General features: G+C 36.2%; 1 protein-coding gene across 9 annotated transcripts in view; it reads right to left on the bottom strand.

The window, feature by feature from the left end:
* Positions 1 to 19,794, bottom strand: part of MYO9A (myosin IXA) — a 279,267-nt gene that overhangs the window by 153,060 nt on the left and 106,413 nt on the right. For all 9 annotated transcript variants that reach the window (XM_061180112.1, XM_061180113.1, XM_061180111.1 and 6 more), the window contains 2 exons: positions 14,508 to 14,649; positions 4,302 to 4,497 (listed from right to left, as the gene is read on the bottom strand). In XM_061180112.1, the coding sequence (XP_061036095.1) occupies positions 4,302 to 4,497; positions 14,508 to 14,649 (338 nt within the window). The remainder of the gene's footprint in view (positions 1 to 4,301; positions 4,498 to 14,507; positions 14,650 to 19,794) is intronic.

Raw genomic sequence — 19,794 nt, 5'->3', positions numbered from 1 at the left:
TTGCCCCAGCTGTTATCTACTGCATCAGAGAGTTGCAATGTTCAACAACTGCTTCTGATTGTTTTGGACAAAACCCCTAGGTAAAAGGTTATTCATGCTGGGCAAGCTCCAAGTCAGGTTAAAAGATAGCCTTGTAAGTGGGGTCTTCCAGGGAGCTACCAAATAAGTTGAATATTCTCTGGGAATGGGGCTTTGAAGGAGCGCCAACCCCCTTCTATTCCCTCCAGGGGTTGTCACACTGCTGATTTTCATTGTGCTTCCAGGCTATTGATTTTCAAGGCTACCGTAGAGCTTGGCAGGGAGGGAGGTGAGTAGTGCAAGTTAAAACACTACAAAGCGCACTGTCATTATCAATATTCAGCCTTTTTTCTTGTATATATACTTCCCAGATTACTGAAGGCCTTTGATGAATTTACGGAGCTCCAGCAAAGTTATTCTGACAATTTTTGCAAGTGTTCTTGTTGCTTTTATGGAAGAGAGAATTTTCAGAGGTCCTTACTCTACCATTTCATTGACATTTAATCTAAAACTCTTACTCTTAATCACCACAGCATAATGCCTGATACAGAACTGATTTATAAATAATGGTCAGGGTTTTGTCTGTTAACAAAAATGCTCTTAATTGTCTTAAGTACTGGGTAGAATTATGGATAGAGTACTGCATAGAGATCCTAGACCCTGTTTAGGTGATATCTAAATTAGTTTTAGTACTTGGTCATTTCTGGAAATAGATGGTCACTGGAATCCTTCTCCCACTTGCAAAAACAAATGGGAGCACATTAGAGTTACGGAGTCTACTGTGTGGGATGGGGAAGAGGAACAGTTTATGTGGGAACCATTAAAGCTCTCTATCTGCAGACACTATATGAATGGCTTCAGCTTTTCTCCCTGTAGATTAAGGAACCGAATGACACTTTGGACTCTCGTTCTTGCCTCCTTTTTTTTTTTTTTTAATTTATTTATTTATTTATTTATTTTTGACTGTGCCGGGTCTTTGTTGCTGCATGCAGGCTTTCTCTAGTTGCAGTGAGCGAGGGCTACTCTTCATTGTGGTGCGCGGGCTTCTCATTGCAGTGGCTTCTCTTGTTGCAGAGCATGGGCTCTAGGCGCATGGGCTTCAGTAGTTGCGGCTCACAGGCTCAGTAGTTGTGGTGCACGGGCTTAGCTGCTCTGCAGTATGTGGGATCTTCCCGGACCAGGGATCGAACCCGTGTCCCCTGCATTGGCAGGTGGATTCTTAACCACTGCGCCACCAGGGAAGCCCCTCGTTCTTGCCTCTTATGCCAATGCCACAGCTGAATTCGCTGTCTCTGCCTAGTCTTTTTAGATGGATTAAAATTCCTCTTTGGCTATACTTTTATGTAACTCCAAAAGAACCAAATAAGCATCACTGCACTCACATCTGCATACTGTATAATTCATGGTCAAGTTATGATCTCCCCTGTACTTTCTAGTCCAGGCTCTTTCTTATTCAGGAGGAGTAAATAAGAGGCAAGGTGGATGCTACCACTGGAATACCTGTACTCCAATACCTCACTGCTGATCAGAAAAATCATTACCATTTTTAATTCCACCTCCCAGCAGGGCCAACATGTAGCTTCACTCAGACTGCCAATTTATATGACTCTACTAAGAACATTTTATGGTTTCCTGATAACCTGCCCCAGCTATAACATACCACAACTATAACAAATTTATTCTTAAAAGGAATAAGTTGAATTAATTTTTATTTAAAGACTTTAAAATGGCACTATGCCCTCTAATTTGAAAGTCTATAAAAAAGAAAAAATAACAGTCAAAAGTAGATTTAAATTTGATATTCTCATTTGTGCTCAGTTGGCTTGATGAAGAAAAAGAATGTTAGGGAATTCCTTAAGAAGATCCAGGATTTTTTTGGTTCACCATCAAGGTATTTGTTGACAATCAGCTAAGAGTCCAGTGAAATATCTTATAAAGATAGTCTTCAAGGAAGTGAAAATATATTGCACTTCTGCAGTCTACATCTTCTTTCTTCATTAGAAATATTACCTTTGACCTCTTCTTACTCTCATTCAAGATCTGAACTGGGTTACCTTCTGCCTTTCATATATTCTACTTCTGCTTAAATAATCTCCAAATCCTGTTTCACGTTGATATGTTTGCATACTACTTATGGTCATTATAAGAGTTCTGCATCTACTACTTAGTTCATTTTCACAGTTACTCTGTTAGTATTTGTTTTGCAATACTACAATGTTCTAATTTTATAATATCCGTTTATCCTAAACCCACCAGAAAACAGAAGGTGGTAAGTGGTACAGAGGGAGGAAAAATGCTAAATTTTGGCACTGACACTAATATGCTGTAATACAATTATTCTCTGTAACAAACCTGCTCAGTCACTGCCTCAAAATGCAAATGAACTATTGTTTTTCTTTTTCTTGATAAAAAGTGAAATTTTAGAAGTTTATACAAGGGGGACTTCTAGCATGTTGCTAATATTCTCTTTCTTAATCTAGAAGATAGTTCCAGGGGTGTTTTCACTTTGTGATAATTCACTGAGCTATATGTTTTGTTCTGTGCACTTTTCTGTATACATGTTATATCCCAGTATAAAAGAGTTTTCAAAAAGAGTTTATTATGTGGAAGCTCTATGCTGGCCAGAAAACAAAAAGTATCTAGAAATTATCAAAGTAAAGATAATTTCAGTTGTTGATCATTAGTAGCACTGCATGTCTTTGTACTAATTAATACTAATATACATAGAACCAGCTTTCACAAACAATATTTTAAATGCCAAAGTAACATTCAATGTGAATAACTTTTACAGAAAGCAATGTATTCAATAGTAAATATAAGAAAAGTTTCTTATCTTAGTCAGTTACGTCTTAGCAGGATATGTATCAATTTTCAAAATTTTCATAATTGATAAGACCACTGTAATAAATAAGAATGCATCTTAAAAGAAAAAACTTTTCCTTAAAGCTTTTTGCTGGTAACTGTAGTCAATAATATTGCAGTACTGTACATATTTGAAAGTTGCCAAGAGATTAAATTATAAAAGTTCTCATCACAAGAAAAAAAGTTTTGTAACTTTGTATAGTAATGGATGGTACCATTTTGCAGTACACACAAATATTGAATCATTATGTTATATACCTGAAACTAATATAATGTTATATGTCCATTATACCTCAGTTTAAAATTTTTTCAAGCTTTTTGCAAAGATAGCCTCTTAGAAATAATTTTGGCAAAGGCAAAGCAGTTTTAAGACATTCCTTTTATTTAAAAAAAAAAAACTATAGTTCTATCCACAAAGGCCAGTTTGCACACATTATAATCTGAAGTACAGAAATGAAATTCAATTAGTTTTGCCTCTCATTTCAGAAATACAATCTCTCAAATATTTCATTCATTTAAAATACATAAAAGCTGAATTTAAAGTTTTACTGCTAGTGCACATGCCAAAAAGCCCTATGAGTAGTCTAGGAGTTCTGAAAGCACAAAGTGTGTCCTCCTGCACTTCTGCTGAAGCTTCTTGGCAAAAAAAATTATTTTAAATAATTACATATGTATTAGAATATCCTCACCATGCAGCAATGGTCTATCTAAGGCTAGAGCTACAGCAAGCAACAGTGTCATTTCAAGTAGGTAGCAAGTGCTTTTGAGATGCTCCTCCCACAGAATGTGAAATGAGAATATTTTATGATTTAAGGAGGAGACACACAAAAAAGTATCCTGTTTTATCCATTTCTAACTTTTAAAGTAAAATCCAGCTAACTGACTTAAGTGTAAGAGGAAAAGAAAATTAACACCTCATAAACAGATACTTTACATGTATTATCTGATTTTACCCTCATAATATTGAAGGCAGTTTTACACTCCAAGAAAAACAGCTAATAGTCACAAAATCAGTCAAGAGAAGAGATGACAACTGATTACTGAAGTTGGGTTACCCCACTATACTAGACTACCTCCATCCTAATTTTTCTGCCTCCTGATTTATGCTTCCACATTATGTTTCATTTGTAGTCAAAACTATGACTTAAGAAGAAAACAGAGAAAAATATCAATATTAAATTCTATATAATTAAATAATAATTTTTCACTTTTTGTTTAAAAATCATACCAATGTCTGAATGCCTAATAAATACCAGGTGCTTTACACTCATTATTCCTATCAGTATTTATTAATAAAAATGTACCAACATATATATACACACACATACACTCACCAGAACTCATTAGATCTGAAACATGATGTTAGGGCGTGGTAAGAAAACAAACAGAAGCATAGTAGAATACTGATGTCTACTGCTTACCAGTTTTTCTCTGAATGTGTCTTTTCCCAGCTTCCCTGAAAGCAATAACAGCTCTGAAAAAAGCTCGGAGAACTGCCCAACGGAAAACAGCTACAGGATCAATTCCAATCATCCCAGAGATAAATGCATTCTTGCTACTTCTCAGAAGAGCTACAATGTCAGGGCGCATATGATCTGTATTTTTTTCCCGGAAATCCTACATGAAAAAAGTACCAGTGTTACTTTTGAAAAAATTATTAAACCAAGAAGATAATGGGTGACGTATATGAACAGTGGTTGAATAAGGCTATAGAAGTGACTTCTGTTTTAGGCAGCTAAATGGACCAGATAGATATCCTCTACAAAGTCCCATCTGACCCTAAAACTATTTAATTCAATAATTAATTTAAATTAGAATGAGCATTCCACAATCTTATTGCAGCTTGTTAAACACTGGTCAGGGAGAGACTCTCTACAGGACTATCACATAAAATGACAAGAGAGTTGAATAACAAAAAGGAGCCAGAAATGAGAAGACCAGGAACAGCATTTCAAAGGGAACACCTACTACCTATAGGTGGCAATGAGTTGAACAAGTTAGGAGAAAACCAGTAAGACCAGGGACTGGAGGATTCTTGGCAAGGGTGAGAGTGCTAGAAGAATAAGCAAATAAATAGGCTATGTAGGCTATGTAAGCCTGCACTAGGAGTTTGGGTTTTATTCAAGTGTAAAGAAAAGCCACTAGAAGGATAATGACATGAGCTAACTGGTGTTTTATAAACATCACTGGTTGCTGCAGAGGGAATGAACTGTACAAAGATGGAAAAGGTAGGCCAGCTATTGCAGTATTCCAGAAGAACTGACAGTGACTTGGACTACATTGATGGTACTAGTGGAAAGGGAAAATGGTTATCATATTTGGGATATGTTTTAGAGGTAAGGACAAAGGACTTGCTGGTGGATTAGGGCATGGTGAGTGAATGAGAAAATTAGGTTAACACCTATATTTTGGGTTTGAGCAACAAAGTGGGTAGAGGTACCACATACTGATATGGAGAAGACTAGAGAAAAGAGAAGGTATAGGGATAGAAAATGAGGATTAAGAGGTAAGTTTTGTCCAAGTGAAGCTTGAGATGCTGAGAATAATGATAATAGCAAGTAACATTTATTGAGAGGTTCCTAAGTGTATGGCACACTTCTAAGCATTTTACATGTGTTGTCTCATTGAAGTTCATTTCATCACCTTAACAACTCCTTGAGGTAGATGATATTATTCCTATTTTATAGATGAGGAAAGTGAGTCATAGAAAGGTTAACTATCTTGGCCCCTATCACACAGTAACTGGAAGAACAGAGGTTCAAACTCAGCCACTTATAACCAGTATACTATGTCTGCATACAGACATCAAGTAGGCAGATGGATGTATTTGTCTAGATTCTTACAGAGATTTCAGAAAATGCATTTGGATATCATCAGCATACAGATTTTTAAAGCTGGATAAGATTACCTAAGGACTGTAAATAGCCAGTTAAAACCACCTGTCAATGGGGGTTGGCGATGACAGAACACAAGAAAATGGGTTTAAGTACCCACAGAAAGATAGGGAGGGCAAGAAGCTTAACACTCCTGGAAGAAAATCCCAGACTGATACGTACAGTCTAGGCATTTGACTATAACCACACCCAGATGGAAGGATTAAAACTTGGTGAGTAAATTACTCCATGTCGTTGCAGCTTCACAGAACAGCTCTAACTCAGAATTCTGTGAGAATCATGCCTAGTATGACGTCATCTACTCTCATGTCCAGAAGGCAGCTTGGACTTGTCCTATTACCTTTAGGGCTTTCCTTTCCTAGTAATTCTTGGTTCTCCTGAGAACAGGGGAAACAAGCCAGAAGTCTCGGTGCTTAGTTGGTCCCTAAGTACCCTTTGAGCAAACGTATATATTATAAAAGTTAGTAAACCTGAGTAAGAATTTTCAAATCAAATCACCAGCAGAGGGGCTTCCCTGGTGGCGCAGTGGTTGAGAGTCTGCCTGTTAATGCAGGGAGCACGGGTTCGAGCCCTGGTCTGGGGGGATCCCACGTGCCGCGGAGCGGCTGGGCCCGTGAGCCACAGCTGCTGAGCCTGCGCGTCTGGAGCCTGTGCTCCACAACAAGAGGGGCCGCGATAGTGAGGGGCCCGCGCACCGCGATGAGGAGAGGCCCCCGCTTGCCGCAACTACAGGGGGCCCTCGCACAGAAGCGAAGACCCAGCACAGCCAAAAATAAATAAATTAATTAATTAATTAAAAAAAAAAAATCACCAGCAGAAGCAAACACCTACTGAGGGCAGACAAATGTCAGGCATTAAGCTAAGCACTATACATAACTTATTTAATTTTAACAATTACTCAATAAAGTGGAATCAATTATAAACCACACTTTACTGATAAGTAAACAGAGAGGTAGAGAAGTTCAGCAGAGGTCAAACATAAGTACCAGTAACAGGAACTAAAACATCAGTCTGCCCTACTCCAAAGATCATCCCGTCCTATTAATAACTATACCATAAAACCTAAAATTCAAGATTTCTTTTCCATGAGGACTGTCAAATGTTGATAGAGACCTTCCTTTTTCAAATGTAATGGTCTTGTCTCTCTGTCTTCATATTTCTAGATTTCTAAGTACATTTCATAAAATAATCACATCATCCTTGAAACTCTCTTCTACTGGCTTCCATAAAACCACACTGTGATTTACTACTTACTTCTTGTGCAGTCCATTCTCAGTCCCCACTGTTGGTTCTGTATTGAAAATTCTTAGGGTTTCATCTTGTGTACTCATATTTTTCCCTCGATCATCTTGTATCAGTTGATCTTGACCATAATTATGACTTGAAACACTATCTAAATGATGAAGCCCAAATCTGTATTTCCAGCTCAAATATTTCTTGTTATGTCTGAGATCCATTTATACATCTTAAAGGTACCTCAAACTCGAAAGAAAATGCATGACTAGTATTGCTTATATGTTTGAAAGCATTCACCAGTGAAACCATGTGGGCCTGGAATTTCCTTTGTGTAAAGTTTTAAACTACTGATTCAAATTATTTAACGGAAGTAGGGTTTTCAGGTTTTCCTATACTTTCCAGTGCCAATTTTGGCAATGTATTTTTCATGACATTTTCCATTTTATCTATGCTGTCAAATTTATTGGCAAAATAAGTTCATATCTTTTTAATATCTGTAGAGTATGTAGTTAAATCCCCTTATTCATTTCTGCTACCTGTAATCTGTGAATTTCTTTTTTCTTTCATTAGTTATTTTCTATTACCTTTTACTTATACAGTCTACCCTTGAACAACATGGGGGTTAGGGAGGCCGACCCACCCGTGCAGTTGAAAATCCCGTGTAACTTTATAGTCAGCCCTTTATAGTATCCACGGTGCTGTATACATGGATTCAACCAATCGTGGATCACGTAGCACTACAGTACCTATTTATTGAAAAACACTTGTGTGTAAGTGGACCCCCACGTTCAAACCAGTGTTGTTCAAGGGTCAACTGTATTATTTTCTGTTATCCTTTCAAGGAACTCACTTTTGGCTTTGTTAATTTCTCTCCTGTATGTCTGCTTTCTATAATATTGATTTCTGGTCTGCTCTTTATTATTTCCCTCTTCTAATTTTGGGGGTTTAATTTGCTGTTCTTTCCCTAGTGTATTTTCAACCAGTCTTCCTTTCTAACATATGCTTTTAAAGCTATCGCTTTAAATGCATCCTACAAATTTTGATATGTTGTTATCTTCATTAACGTTCAGTTTAAAATATTATCATTTTAATTGTGATCTGTTTTTTAACTCAGGCGTTATCTAGAAGAATTTTACTTAATTTCTAAACACCCAAAGAATATCTAGTTATGATATGCCAATTAGGTCAGTTGTTTAGTACTGCTGTTCAATTGTTCTGTTTTTATTGATTTTGTGTCTGCATATTCTGTTGTTACTGAGAGATACGTATTAAAATCTACAACTTTGATGGTAAACTTGTCTAGTTCTACTTTTGCTCCCCTTTTGGCTTATATAATTGAACTGAAGTCATTAGGTACATACAACTTTTCATATGTCTTCTGTTGAACTGGTCCCTTTTATTGTTATGAAATGTGCTTATTTATCTCTAATAATAATTCTTGTCTTAAAGTCTATCTTGTCTGATAATAATGTAATTATACCAGCTTCTTTTAGTTAGTGTTTGCCTGGTGTGTCTTCTTCCCATCCTTTTATTTACTTTCAACCTACCTGATAATATGAATGAATATTTTTTTGTTTTTGTTTTAGACTGTATTTTTAAATTGAGATATAACTGACACACAACATTGTTTAAGGTGTACAAAATACCGATTTGATACATTTACATACTGCAATATGATTACCACTTTAGAGTCAGCAAACACCTCCATTATGTCATATAATCATCATTTTTTTGTTTTGTGGTAAGAACATTTAAGATCTGGTCTCTTAAAAACTTTGAAGACAATGCTATAATCACAATGTTAACTATAAATACAATCTTTACTATAATTACAATGTAGCACATTAGATCTCCAGAATTTAACTGCAGGTCTGTATCCTTTGCCAGCATCTCCTCGATTCCCCCACCCCCTAGTAACCACCATTCTACTCTGTTATTCTTAATGTTTGTTCTAAAATCTGTTCCTTCCTGTCTTTTCCACCTCAGGAAATAGCACCTCAAATTCACCCATCAGCTATAGCCAGAGATCACTTACTTGGAATTCATCAATAAGGTTTACTGACTGTACCTCCAAAAAATATCTCGTAATCATCTAGATCTCCTCCATCTCTACTGCCATCTCAGTGGTCCAGTTTACCTTAACATTTCACCTCAACTATTTAAAAAAGCTATCTAATTCATCTCCCAGCTCCCAATCTCTCCCTCTGCTATTCCTTCTCCTCCAAGAAATCAATCTTTTAAAAACACACATCATATCCTCTGCTTAAAAATCTTTTCATGGCTCCTCATAATAATATCAACAAAAACCAAACTCCTTTAACTTGGTCTAGAAGGCCTGAAGAACTAACTTGCTGTCCATTCTCTGAATTCATTTCATGCCACTATTTTCCTTGATCACTATAATCTAGTAACACTGACCTGTTTCAATTATTTTAACATATTAAATTCTGTCCTATCTCATGGCCTATAATATTCACCATCCCAACCCCTCACCAAGGTAACATTTACTTCAGCTCATCTCTCAAATTTTGAGTTTCTCAAAGAGGTGTTGGTGGATCCACAAATTCAAAATCCACTATTTCACTACTTTCTCTCACAAAACCCATTCATTTATTTATACACATAACTCCATTTATCTAAATTAAACATAGACACATATATGTATATGTGTATACAGAGCCAGGAACATGTCTGCTAATTTCTCACTAGATCATTCTGAACACCAAGCACAAGGTCTGACATGTGTTCTGTGTTTAATAAATATCAGTACTTCCTGAATAAATGAATCAGTGATGAATGAATGAGTGATCTTAATTCTGACTCTCACCTCAAGATCCAGGAGAAAACGTATTGCTCCACCATTCTCCACATCGTCACTGCATTACTTAGAAACTCTCTTAAACAGCAGGCTTAAACATCAAGTGGTTGAAGGGTAATGGGCTCATCAATTACAAACAAAAAATGGGCAAGGGCTTCCCTGGTGGTGCAGTGGTTAAGAATCTGCCTGTCAACGCAGAAGACATGGGTTCGATCCCTGGACCGGGAAGATCCCACATGCCGCGGAGCAACTAAGCCCAGGTGCCACAACAACTGAGCCTGTGCTCCAGAGCCCGCGTGCCACAACTACTGAAGCCCGCGCACCTAGAGCCTGTACTCCGCAACAAGAGATGCCATGACAATGAGAAGCCTGCGCACCACAATGAAGAGTAGCCCCAGTCCAGCCCCAACAATTATAAATACATATGCACCCAACATAGGAGCACCTCAATACATAAGGCAACTGCTAACAGCTGAAAAAGAGGAAATCGACAGTAACACAATAATAGTGGGGGACTTTAACACCTCACTTACACCAATGGACAGATCATCCAAAATGAAAATAAATAAGGAAACAGAAGCTTTAAATGACACAGTAGACCAGATAGATTTAATTGATATTTATAGGACATTCCATCCAAAAACAGCAGATTACACTTTCTTCTCAAGTGCGCACGGAACATTCTCCAGGATAGATCACATCTTGGGTCACAAATCAAGCCTCAGTAAATTTAAGAAAATTGACATCATATCAAGCATCTTTTCTGACCACAACGCTATGAGATTAGAAATCAATTACAGGGAAAAAAACGTAAGAAACACAAACACATGGAGGCTAAACAATACGTTACTAAATAACCAAGAGATCACTGAAGAAATCAAAGAGGAAATCAAAAAATACCTAGAGACAAATGACAATGAAAACACGACTATCCAAAACCTATGGGATGCAGAAAAATCAGTTCTAAGAGGGAATTTTATAGCTATACAAGCCTACCTCAAGAAACAAGAAAAATCTCAAATAAACAATCTAACCTTACACCTAAAGGAACTAGAGAAAGAAGAACAAACAAAACCCAAAGTTAGCAGAAGGAAAGAAATCATAAAGATCAGAGCAGAAATAAATGAAATAGAAACAAAGAAAACAATAGCAAAGATCAATAAAACTAAAAGCTGGTTCTTTGAGAAGATAAACAAAATTGACAAACCATTAGCCAGACTCATCAAGAAAAAGAGGGAGAGGACTCAAATCAATAAAATTAGAAATGAAAAAGGAGAAGCTACAACAGACACCACAGAAATACAAAGCATCCTAAGAGACTACTACAAGCAACTCTATGCCAATAAAATGGACACCTGGAAGAAATGGACAAATTCTTAGAAAGGTATAACCTTCCAAGACTGAACCAGGAAGAAATAGAAAATATGAACAGACCAATCACAAGTAATGAAATTGAAACTGTGATTAAAAATCTTCCAACAAACAAAAGTCCAGGACCAGATGGCTTCACAGGTGAGTTTTATCAAACATTTAGAGAAGAGCTAACACCCATCCTTCTCAAACTCTTCCAAAAAATTGCGGAGGAAGGAACACTCCCAAACTCATTCTATGAGACCACCATCACCGATACCAAAACCAGACAAAGATACTACAAAAAAAAGAAAATTATAGACCAATATCACTAATGAATATAGATGCAAAAATCCTCAACAAAATACTAGCAAACAGAATCCAACAACACATGAAAAGGATCATACACCATGATCAAGTGGAATTTATCCCAGGGATGCAAGGATTCTTCAATATATGCAAATCAATCAATGTGATACACCATATTAACAAACTGAAGAATAAAAACCATATGATCATCTCAGTAGATGCAGAAAAAGCTTTTGACAAAATTCAACACCCATTTATGATAAAAACTCTCCAGAAAGTGGGCATAGAGGGAACCTACCTCAACATAATAAAGGCCATATATGACAAACCACAGCAAACATCATTCTCAATGGTGAAAACTGAAAGCATTTCCTCTAAGGTCAGGAGCAAGACAAGGATGTCCACTGTCACCACTATTATTCAACATAGTTTTGGAAGTCCCAGCCACAGCAATCAGAGAAGAAAAAGAAATAAAAGGAATACAAATTGGAAAAGAAGAAGTCAAACTGTCACTGTTTGCAGGTGACATGATACTATACATAGAGAATCCTAAAGATGCTACCAGAAAACTACTAGAGCTAATCAATGAATTTGGTAAAGTTGCAGGATACAAAATTAATGCACAGAAATCTCTTGCATTCCTATACACTAATGATGAAAAATCTGAAAGAGAAATTAAGGAAACACTCCCATTTACCACTGCAACAGAAAGAATAAAATACCTAGGAATAAACCTACCTAGGGAGACAAAAGACCTGTATGCAGAAAACTACAAGACACTGATGAAAGAAATTAAAGATGATACCAACAGATGGAGAGATATACCATGTTCTTGGATTGGAAGGATCAACATTGTGAAAATGACTATACTACCGAAAGCAGTGTACAGATTCAATGCAATCCCTATCAACTTACCAATGGCATTTTTTACGGAACTAGAACAAAAAATCTTAGAATTTGTATGGAGACACAAAAGACCCCGAATAGCCAAAGCAGTCTTGAGGGAAACAAGCGGAGCTGGAGGAATCAGACTCCCTGACTTCAGACGATACTACAAAGCTACAGAAATCAAGACAGTATGGTACTGGCACAAAAACAGAAACATAGATCAATGGAACAAGATAGAAAGCCCAGAGATAAACCCACGCACCTAAGGTCAACTAACCTATGACAAAGGAGGCAAGGATATACAATGGAGAAAAGACAGTCTCTTCAATAAGCGGTGCTGGGAAAACTGGACAGTTACATGTGAAAGAATGAAATTAGAACACTCCCTAACACCATACACAAAAATAAACTCAAAATGGATTCGAGACCTAAATGTAAGACTGGACACTATAAAACTCTTAGAGGAAAACATAGGAAGAACACTCTTTGACATAAATCACAGCAGGATCTTTTTTGATTCACCTCCTAGAGTAATGGAAATAAAAACAAAAGTAAACAAATGGGACCTAATGAAACTTCAAAGCTTTTGCACAGCAAAGGAAACCATAAACAAGACGAAAAGAGAACCCTTAGAATGGGAGAAAATATTTGCAAACAAATCAACGGACAAAGGATTAATCTCCAAAATATATAAACAGCTCATGCAGCTCGATATTAAAAAAACAAACACCCCAATCCAAAAATGGGCAGAAGACCTAAATAGACGTTTCTCCAAAGAAGACATACAGATGGCCAAGAAGCACATGAAAAGCTGCTCAACATCACTAATTATTAGAGAAATGCAAATCAAAACTACAATGAGGTATCACCTCACACCACTTAGAATGGGCATCATCAGAAAATCTACAAACAACAAATGCTGGAGGGGGTGTGGAGAAAAGAGAACCATCTTGCACTGTTGGTGGGAATGTAAACTGATACAGCCACTATGGAGAACAGTATGGAGGTTCCTTAAAAAACTAATAATAGAATTACCATATGATCCAGCAATCCCACTACTGGGCATATACCCAGAGAAAACCACAATTCAAGAAGACACATGCACCCCAATGTTCACTGCAGCACTATTTACAATAGCCAGGTCATGCAAGCAACCTAAATGCCCATCGACAGACGAATGGATAAAGAAGATGTGCTAAATATATACAATGGAATATTAGCCATAAAAAGGAATGAAATTAGGTCATTTGTTGAGACGTGGATGGATCTAGAGACTGTCATACAGAGTGAAGTAAGTCAGAAAGAGAAAAACAAATATCGTATATTAACACATATATGTGGAACCTACAAAAATGGTACAGATGAACTGGTTTTCAGGGCAGAAATTGAGACACAGATGTAGAGAACAAATGTGTGGACCCCAATGGGGGAAAGCTGCGGGGGGGTGGGGGTGGTGGTGTGATGAATTGGGCGATTGGGATTGACATGTATACACTGATGTGTATAAAATGGATGACTAATAAGAACCTGCTGTATAAAAAAAAAAAGAAAAAAAAAATAGTTTCAACATATTCATTAGGAGTACAAGCTCACAAATACCCAATGGTATATGAAGACATGAAGCCTGTCAGGCCTAATGGATGTAGAGAAGAGGAAAATTCAACCAACTACATAGATAAACTAGTGGGTTTAAGATGTACTGATGGTAACTATTCTTTCAGATCTAAAAAGGCCATTACAATTATGTAATAACCTGTATGGGAACCATTTTGCTGTACACCTGTACATCTGCTGTACAACTGAAACTAACACAACATTGTAAATCAACTATACCCCAGTATAAAATAAAAATTAAATTTAAAAAAATTAGAAAATAAAAACCAGAATATAAATAAATAGGCTATTACATACAGAATGGGCTGAAATCAATTTTAGCTGCAGGAGGAAACAAACAAAACCATCTTCTAATGACAGTAGAATACTGTAAAGTAGAGTATGAATTTTTAGTAGTATCCTTAAACTATCTCCCACTGTTACTGACCAACTACAAAGAGGGTAGTGTGACAGGGATGGGGATATAGTTAAGAACACTCCTCTGCCCTAAAGGCATATTCAGTGAGAAATTTACTGACCTTTACCCCGTATTTCACTTTCCCGGCATAATGCTTTATGATAAAAGCAGGCTCCATCACAGCTGGAAATTCAATGTAAGAATTCTCTTCATGTTGATGCTTAAATTTGTCCAGCAGTGTTTGATTTGTAGCCTGTGGAAAGCTGAATTAAAAATAAAAACAAAAACACTAAAGAAAGATGCAGCAGTTAATACAGTAGTTTTTTAAAATACATTTTAATTACATTCCCATCTAACACATTTAGCAAATTACAGAGAGTTTTCACTTAAATAAATTCTCATAACAAGCTGAAAAATGAGTAAAACAAGAATTGGTATTCCTATTTTGTAGATGAGAGCTCAAAAGTTGTGATTTGCCTAACTCACACTTTGCAAGTGGCAGAAGTGAGAAATAACTCAGGTCTTTGGATATTTAGCTTAGGTCACAGTGTGCTGCACTACCATAAAACCCAAAGAATAATAAAAACCAAATCATATGTTGTTTGGGGTCAAGAACTTGTAGTAAGGGAATGATCTCTCAATTTGGACAGGTCCTTTAAATCACTGTCATTTTTTGTTTTTTCTTCATGTATGAATTAAGTAGTAATTTTCTTACCTACACCAGTTACTGTATAGCTTTATATTATATCTATGATTATTTCAAATATACATCAATGGGTTTATACTCACTGATGAGCATTTCATATCTGGGAATCATTCAAATAATATTAAGAAGTAACTACATAATAGTAGTACAGGCATATAAAACTTCAGAAGAGAAAGAAATCTCTAGTTGGGAACAATGGAAAGGTTCACAGAGGATAAAGGAGGCAATTAATTACGAGCTAGACGTTAAAGGTTGGGTAGGAGTTTCAAATACAGAAAATAATCACTGACAAATAAAAAGGACATGGCAAGTATCTTTCAGAGAATAGTTTTATTTAACAGTAGCTGAAATAATGAAAAATAATGTGACATGAGATTGTAAAGATGCTGAATACGATATCTAATGCGTAAAAATTATTCTAAAATTACAACGAAAATGGTTAATTACATAGTACGAATTGGAATCAGGAAGGAGAATGATCTTTGATGTCAGACAGTCATTGCTTAGATTACCAAGTCTGTCTGTGACCTTGGGCAAGCTAGGTACAACCTTCTTTAAGAACTGGTTTGTTAATACATAAAATGAGTGAAATGAGGTAACAGAGTGCTAGTAGAATTAAACACTAGTTAAAAACACCTAACACTAGCTGACATCCTATAGGGATGATATAAATGTTACCTACTTTTTTATGTTGCCAACACTGCCATTTTCCTAGTCAACTAGGCCTGCTTTTGCATTCAAATACTATCCCATCCTCAAAATATCTCCACTATCTAGGCTCTTCCTCTCCTATCCAGAACTCTCAGCCATTCTAGAATGGATTACAACTCTTAAACAATTTCAGAGAGTACCGCAACAGCCTCTACAGTAGCCTCAGCGATTCTAACTTTACTTTGTTTCATGTCACCAAACGGAACTATCAAAATAAATTTTCCTACAATAGTGCTTTAATTGTGTGCCTCTCCTACTCTGGAAAACTGGAATCCAAGCTCCTAAGCCTAGACCAACCCAACCTCTGCAAACTTACCACTCACTACTCCACAGCAGAATGCTTCTTTTCAGGAAGGATGCTCACCTCATTGTCTCTAGGTAAAAGTTTATTTACCTTCTAATCCTCTGAGTAATCAAAAAGCTTATGATTTGTTTTTCTCTTACTTTTGAATGGAGAAAAGAAATTTTGAAAGGAAGGAGGACAGATACGAGAACAATTTGTATTCCAAACAAGGAAAGATGGAAAGAAAAACTCTCCACATGTCCTGCATTCAACAAACATTTGTGGATACATACTACATAACCAAGCAAAAGGGCTTGGAACAGAGTCAGAGCGGACATTGTGCATTTCAAAGCTCTTCATCTAGTGTTCCCCAAAGGCTACCTGCAGGGGCAGCCTTAGAGTAGTGTTTCTTTGCATATAAGAAGTACCTCTGGGAGTTTTCAAAAATACCAATGCCTGTACCCCATCTCCTGTGATTCTACTGAACTGATGCTAGGCTGGTGACACATCAGTACTATTTAGAAGTTTCCCCAGGTAATTCTTATGAACAGGCAAGATTGATAAAATGCTGTCCTAAATGAATGCTCTGATCTTAACTTCAGTTTGTTAAAATGCAGATTCGGATTCAAGAAATCTGGGGTGTAGGACTTCCCTGGCTGTCCAGTGGTTAACACTCTGCACTTCCAGTGCAGGGGACACGGGTTTGATCCCTGGTCAGGGAACTAAGATCCTGCATGCCGTGCGGCCATAAAAAGAAAAAAGAAAAAAGAAAAAGAAATCTGGGGTGGAAGTATGAGAGTCTGTACTTCTAACAACCTTCAAGGTGCAGCCAGTGCTGCTGTCAGCAGATCACACTAAGTACTATAGAAAAGACTGATAACACTCTTAACTTTGCTTACACCATTCCTCCTTTCTAAATTCCACACTGCATCCTTTAGAATCTAGTTTATAAAATTTGAACAGCCAGTAGATAGCAAAGACAAGATTAAATAAGACTTCTAACTTCCAACCCATGCATCTAAAGCACTACAAACACACTGAATGAAGCAGGAACACCACTAAGGATATATTTCATGTAATGTATTCCCTACAGAACAAAATATTTTTAGAGGAAAAATACTCAAAGTGATTCCCAAAACAGCTCTTCCTAAATGAGACTAATTTATTTTCAACCTCTCTTTGTAGGTACATGACAGAGGGAAAATATTTCATGCCTTTGCATCTTCTGGAGTGTTAAAGCATAGAGACAAAGCTGGTCCATTTACAAGGGGAGGTAATAATAGGACTGAAGGACTGACTTACAAAGAAAGGAAAGTAATATTATGCTTTATTAAAAATTTTTATGGAGAACTAATATAAAAGCATAATTGAAGCGATAATTAAGAGGTTATTCAGTCCAATCTCCTACCTACAATAATACCCTGACAGATAATGCAAAATAATTACTATAATGAGAAATTTTATTACTTTATGAAGCAGCTGCTAATCAGCTCTAATGATTAGAAAGTTCTTCCTTATACTGAGCCAAAGTCTGTCTCCCTGTAATTTCTGGCCATGTGGCTTAACCTCAGAAGCTCTTGGGTAACAGCAAAGAGGTGCCATTCTCTTCATGGGGTAATATTTACATTTATGTGAGGTACCAACTGACCACGTAAAGATGGTCTTTATACAATAAGATGTGCACTCAATGACATTTTGCTTAAAGAATAACAGACCAGACAAAACCCCTTTGCTCTACTCATGTTTTAATTATATATCCACTAGCTCATTTGCTGCTCACAACCACCATAAGATATACAGCACACAGCATTATAATTTATCATCATCATTTCCTCTTTGCATGCAAGAAAACTGAGGACCAAAGATACTAAGAGATTTGCTAAGCGTAGTTAATAGAGTTGGAATACAACCCTGAACTTCTGACTCTACAGCCTAAGTATTATGGTGAAGCAATACAGGACAATACTTCAAAACACACGCTTATTACTCTGCTCTCTGTATCTACGTGTTTGTTTTTGTTTGGTTTATTCATTTATTTTGTTTTTGTTTGCTCATGAGTTTTTTATATACCAGAGGGGATGGGGCAGGGGGGAAGGCAAAATTGGTAAAAGGGATCAACTGTATGGTGACAGATGCAAAATAAATTTTTGGTGGTGAGCACACTGTAGGGTATACAGAAGTAGAAATATAATGTTGTAAACATGAAACTTATATAATGTTATAAACCAATGCTACCTCAATAAAAAAGGAAAACAAAAGCTCAGGTTAAAAAAAAAAATAAAGCTTAGTTAGAAATACCTGGAGTCCAGGTATTTGAATTTGAATATTTGAGTTTGAATCTCAAGTCCATCATTTACTACATATATGATCTTTTCCTCGAATGCTTAAACTTTCTTGTTCTTTTACCATAATATAGCTCAAACAAAAAGAACTGCTTATCATTTCAATATCTACCATAATGGGTCTCAACACTAAATATCAAAAATCACCTATGACGCTTTCCAAAGTAAAATACACCAGAAGTAAGGTATGCAGGCTGAGTTAAGAACTAATAACCTTACAATTTTATAAGAGACAATGTATGTTTCAGGACACATAGAGCAATACAAGAAACTTTCACGACTTTGGACATAAAATTAAAATATTTTTTGTGTTGGCTGCATTTAATTCATTTAGATTAATGGAAATAAATGTGATAGACTGGCGATAGAGTGGGTAGATGTAACTGTTAGCAGTCTCCTTTCCAATATATTTTGCATTCTGCCATATTACTTTATAATTTTATGTAGCAATTCTGTGTTTATGGCATATTAACAGGGTGACATATAACTTACCATACATACCAGGATATTCTGAGAGTAAAAGTAGGCACCTTTAATAACTAAAGTGAACAACAGGCATAAACTTTAGATTGTCCCACACAAACCTGGTATATAGTCATCCTATGATAGTAAATGCTTAATATTTTATATTGTAGTTTAATGAGTATAATATTAAGCTAGGAATCAGGTGAACTAATTCAATTTCTAAATATTTTACTAAAGAGTCACAGAAAACCAACACACACTTCACCACTTTGGTTTCTCCAATTCTAGGTTTGCCATCTCTTAGGATAATTAAACTATAAATACTTTATAGAGCACTGGGAACACTCTGGAGGATGCTATAGGAAGCTTCATTTCTGAAGCATACATATAAGTTTAGTATATTGAACAGTGTTATCAAGGGATGGCAAATATCTAGCATATGTTGCCACTTAAAACCTGCACAGCCATGGCAGATATCACGAATCTATTATTATCTTCTCTTCTGCAAAACAGGAAAACTGCAAACACATCTCATATATAAAACTTTTTTTTTTAAGAGCACTGAATAGTCAAAGATATTAAATTGAGCTGGTAAGTTAATGGGCTTTATGTAAGTTATACAGTCTTAATTTGTTACTTGTAAATAGCACTAAGTAGGCCTTCTACCTATAATACTCCAAGAGTTAAGACAGCAGAAGGATTTAGAAAGACCTTTTTTTTTTTACAATCAGTTAATTTACCACGTAAAATTGCTGTAAATGATAATGTGTACAGATTTTCTGTTCAAATATTCAATTGTAAACTTCTTGTTAAGACTGTTATCTTTCTATTGCTTTTGTATGGAATGACACTGCAAAAATAAAAAGGACCTTCTTTAACTGGGGAAAAAAAAACTTTTTTT

The sequence above is a fragment of the Eubalaena glacialis genome, chromosome 2 (genome assembly GCF_028564815.1).
Source record: "Eubalaena glacialis isolate mEubGla1 chromosome 2, mEubGla1.1.hap2.+ XY, whole genome shotgun sequence".
NCBI classification, from domain to species: Eukaryota; Metazoa; Chordata; class Mammalia; order Artiodactyla; family Balaenidae; genus Eubalaena; species Eubalaena glacialis.
This window is presented reverse-complemented; position numbering and strand designations above follow the sequence as displayed.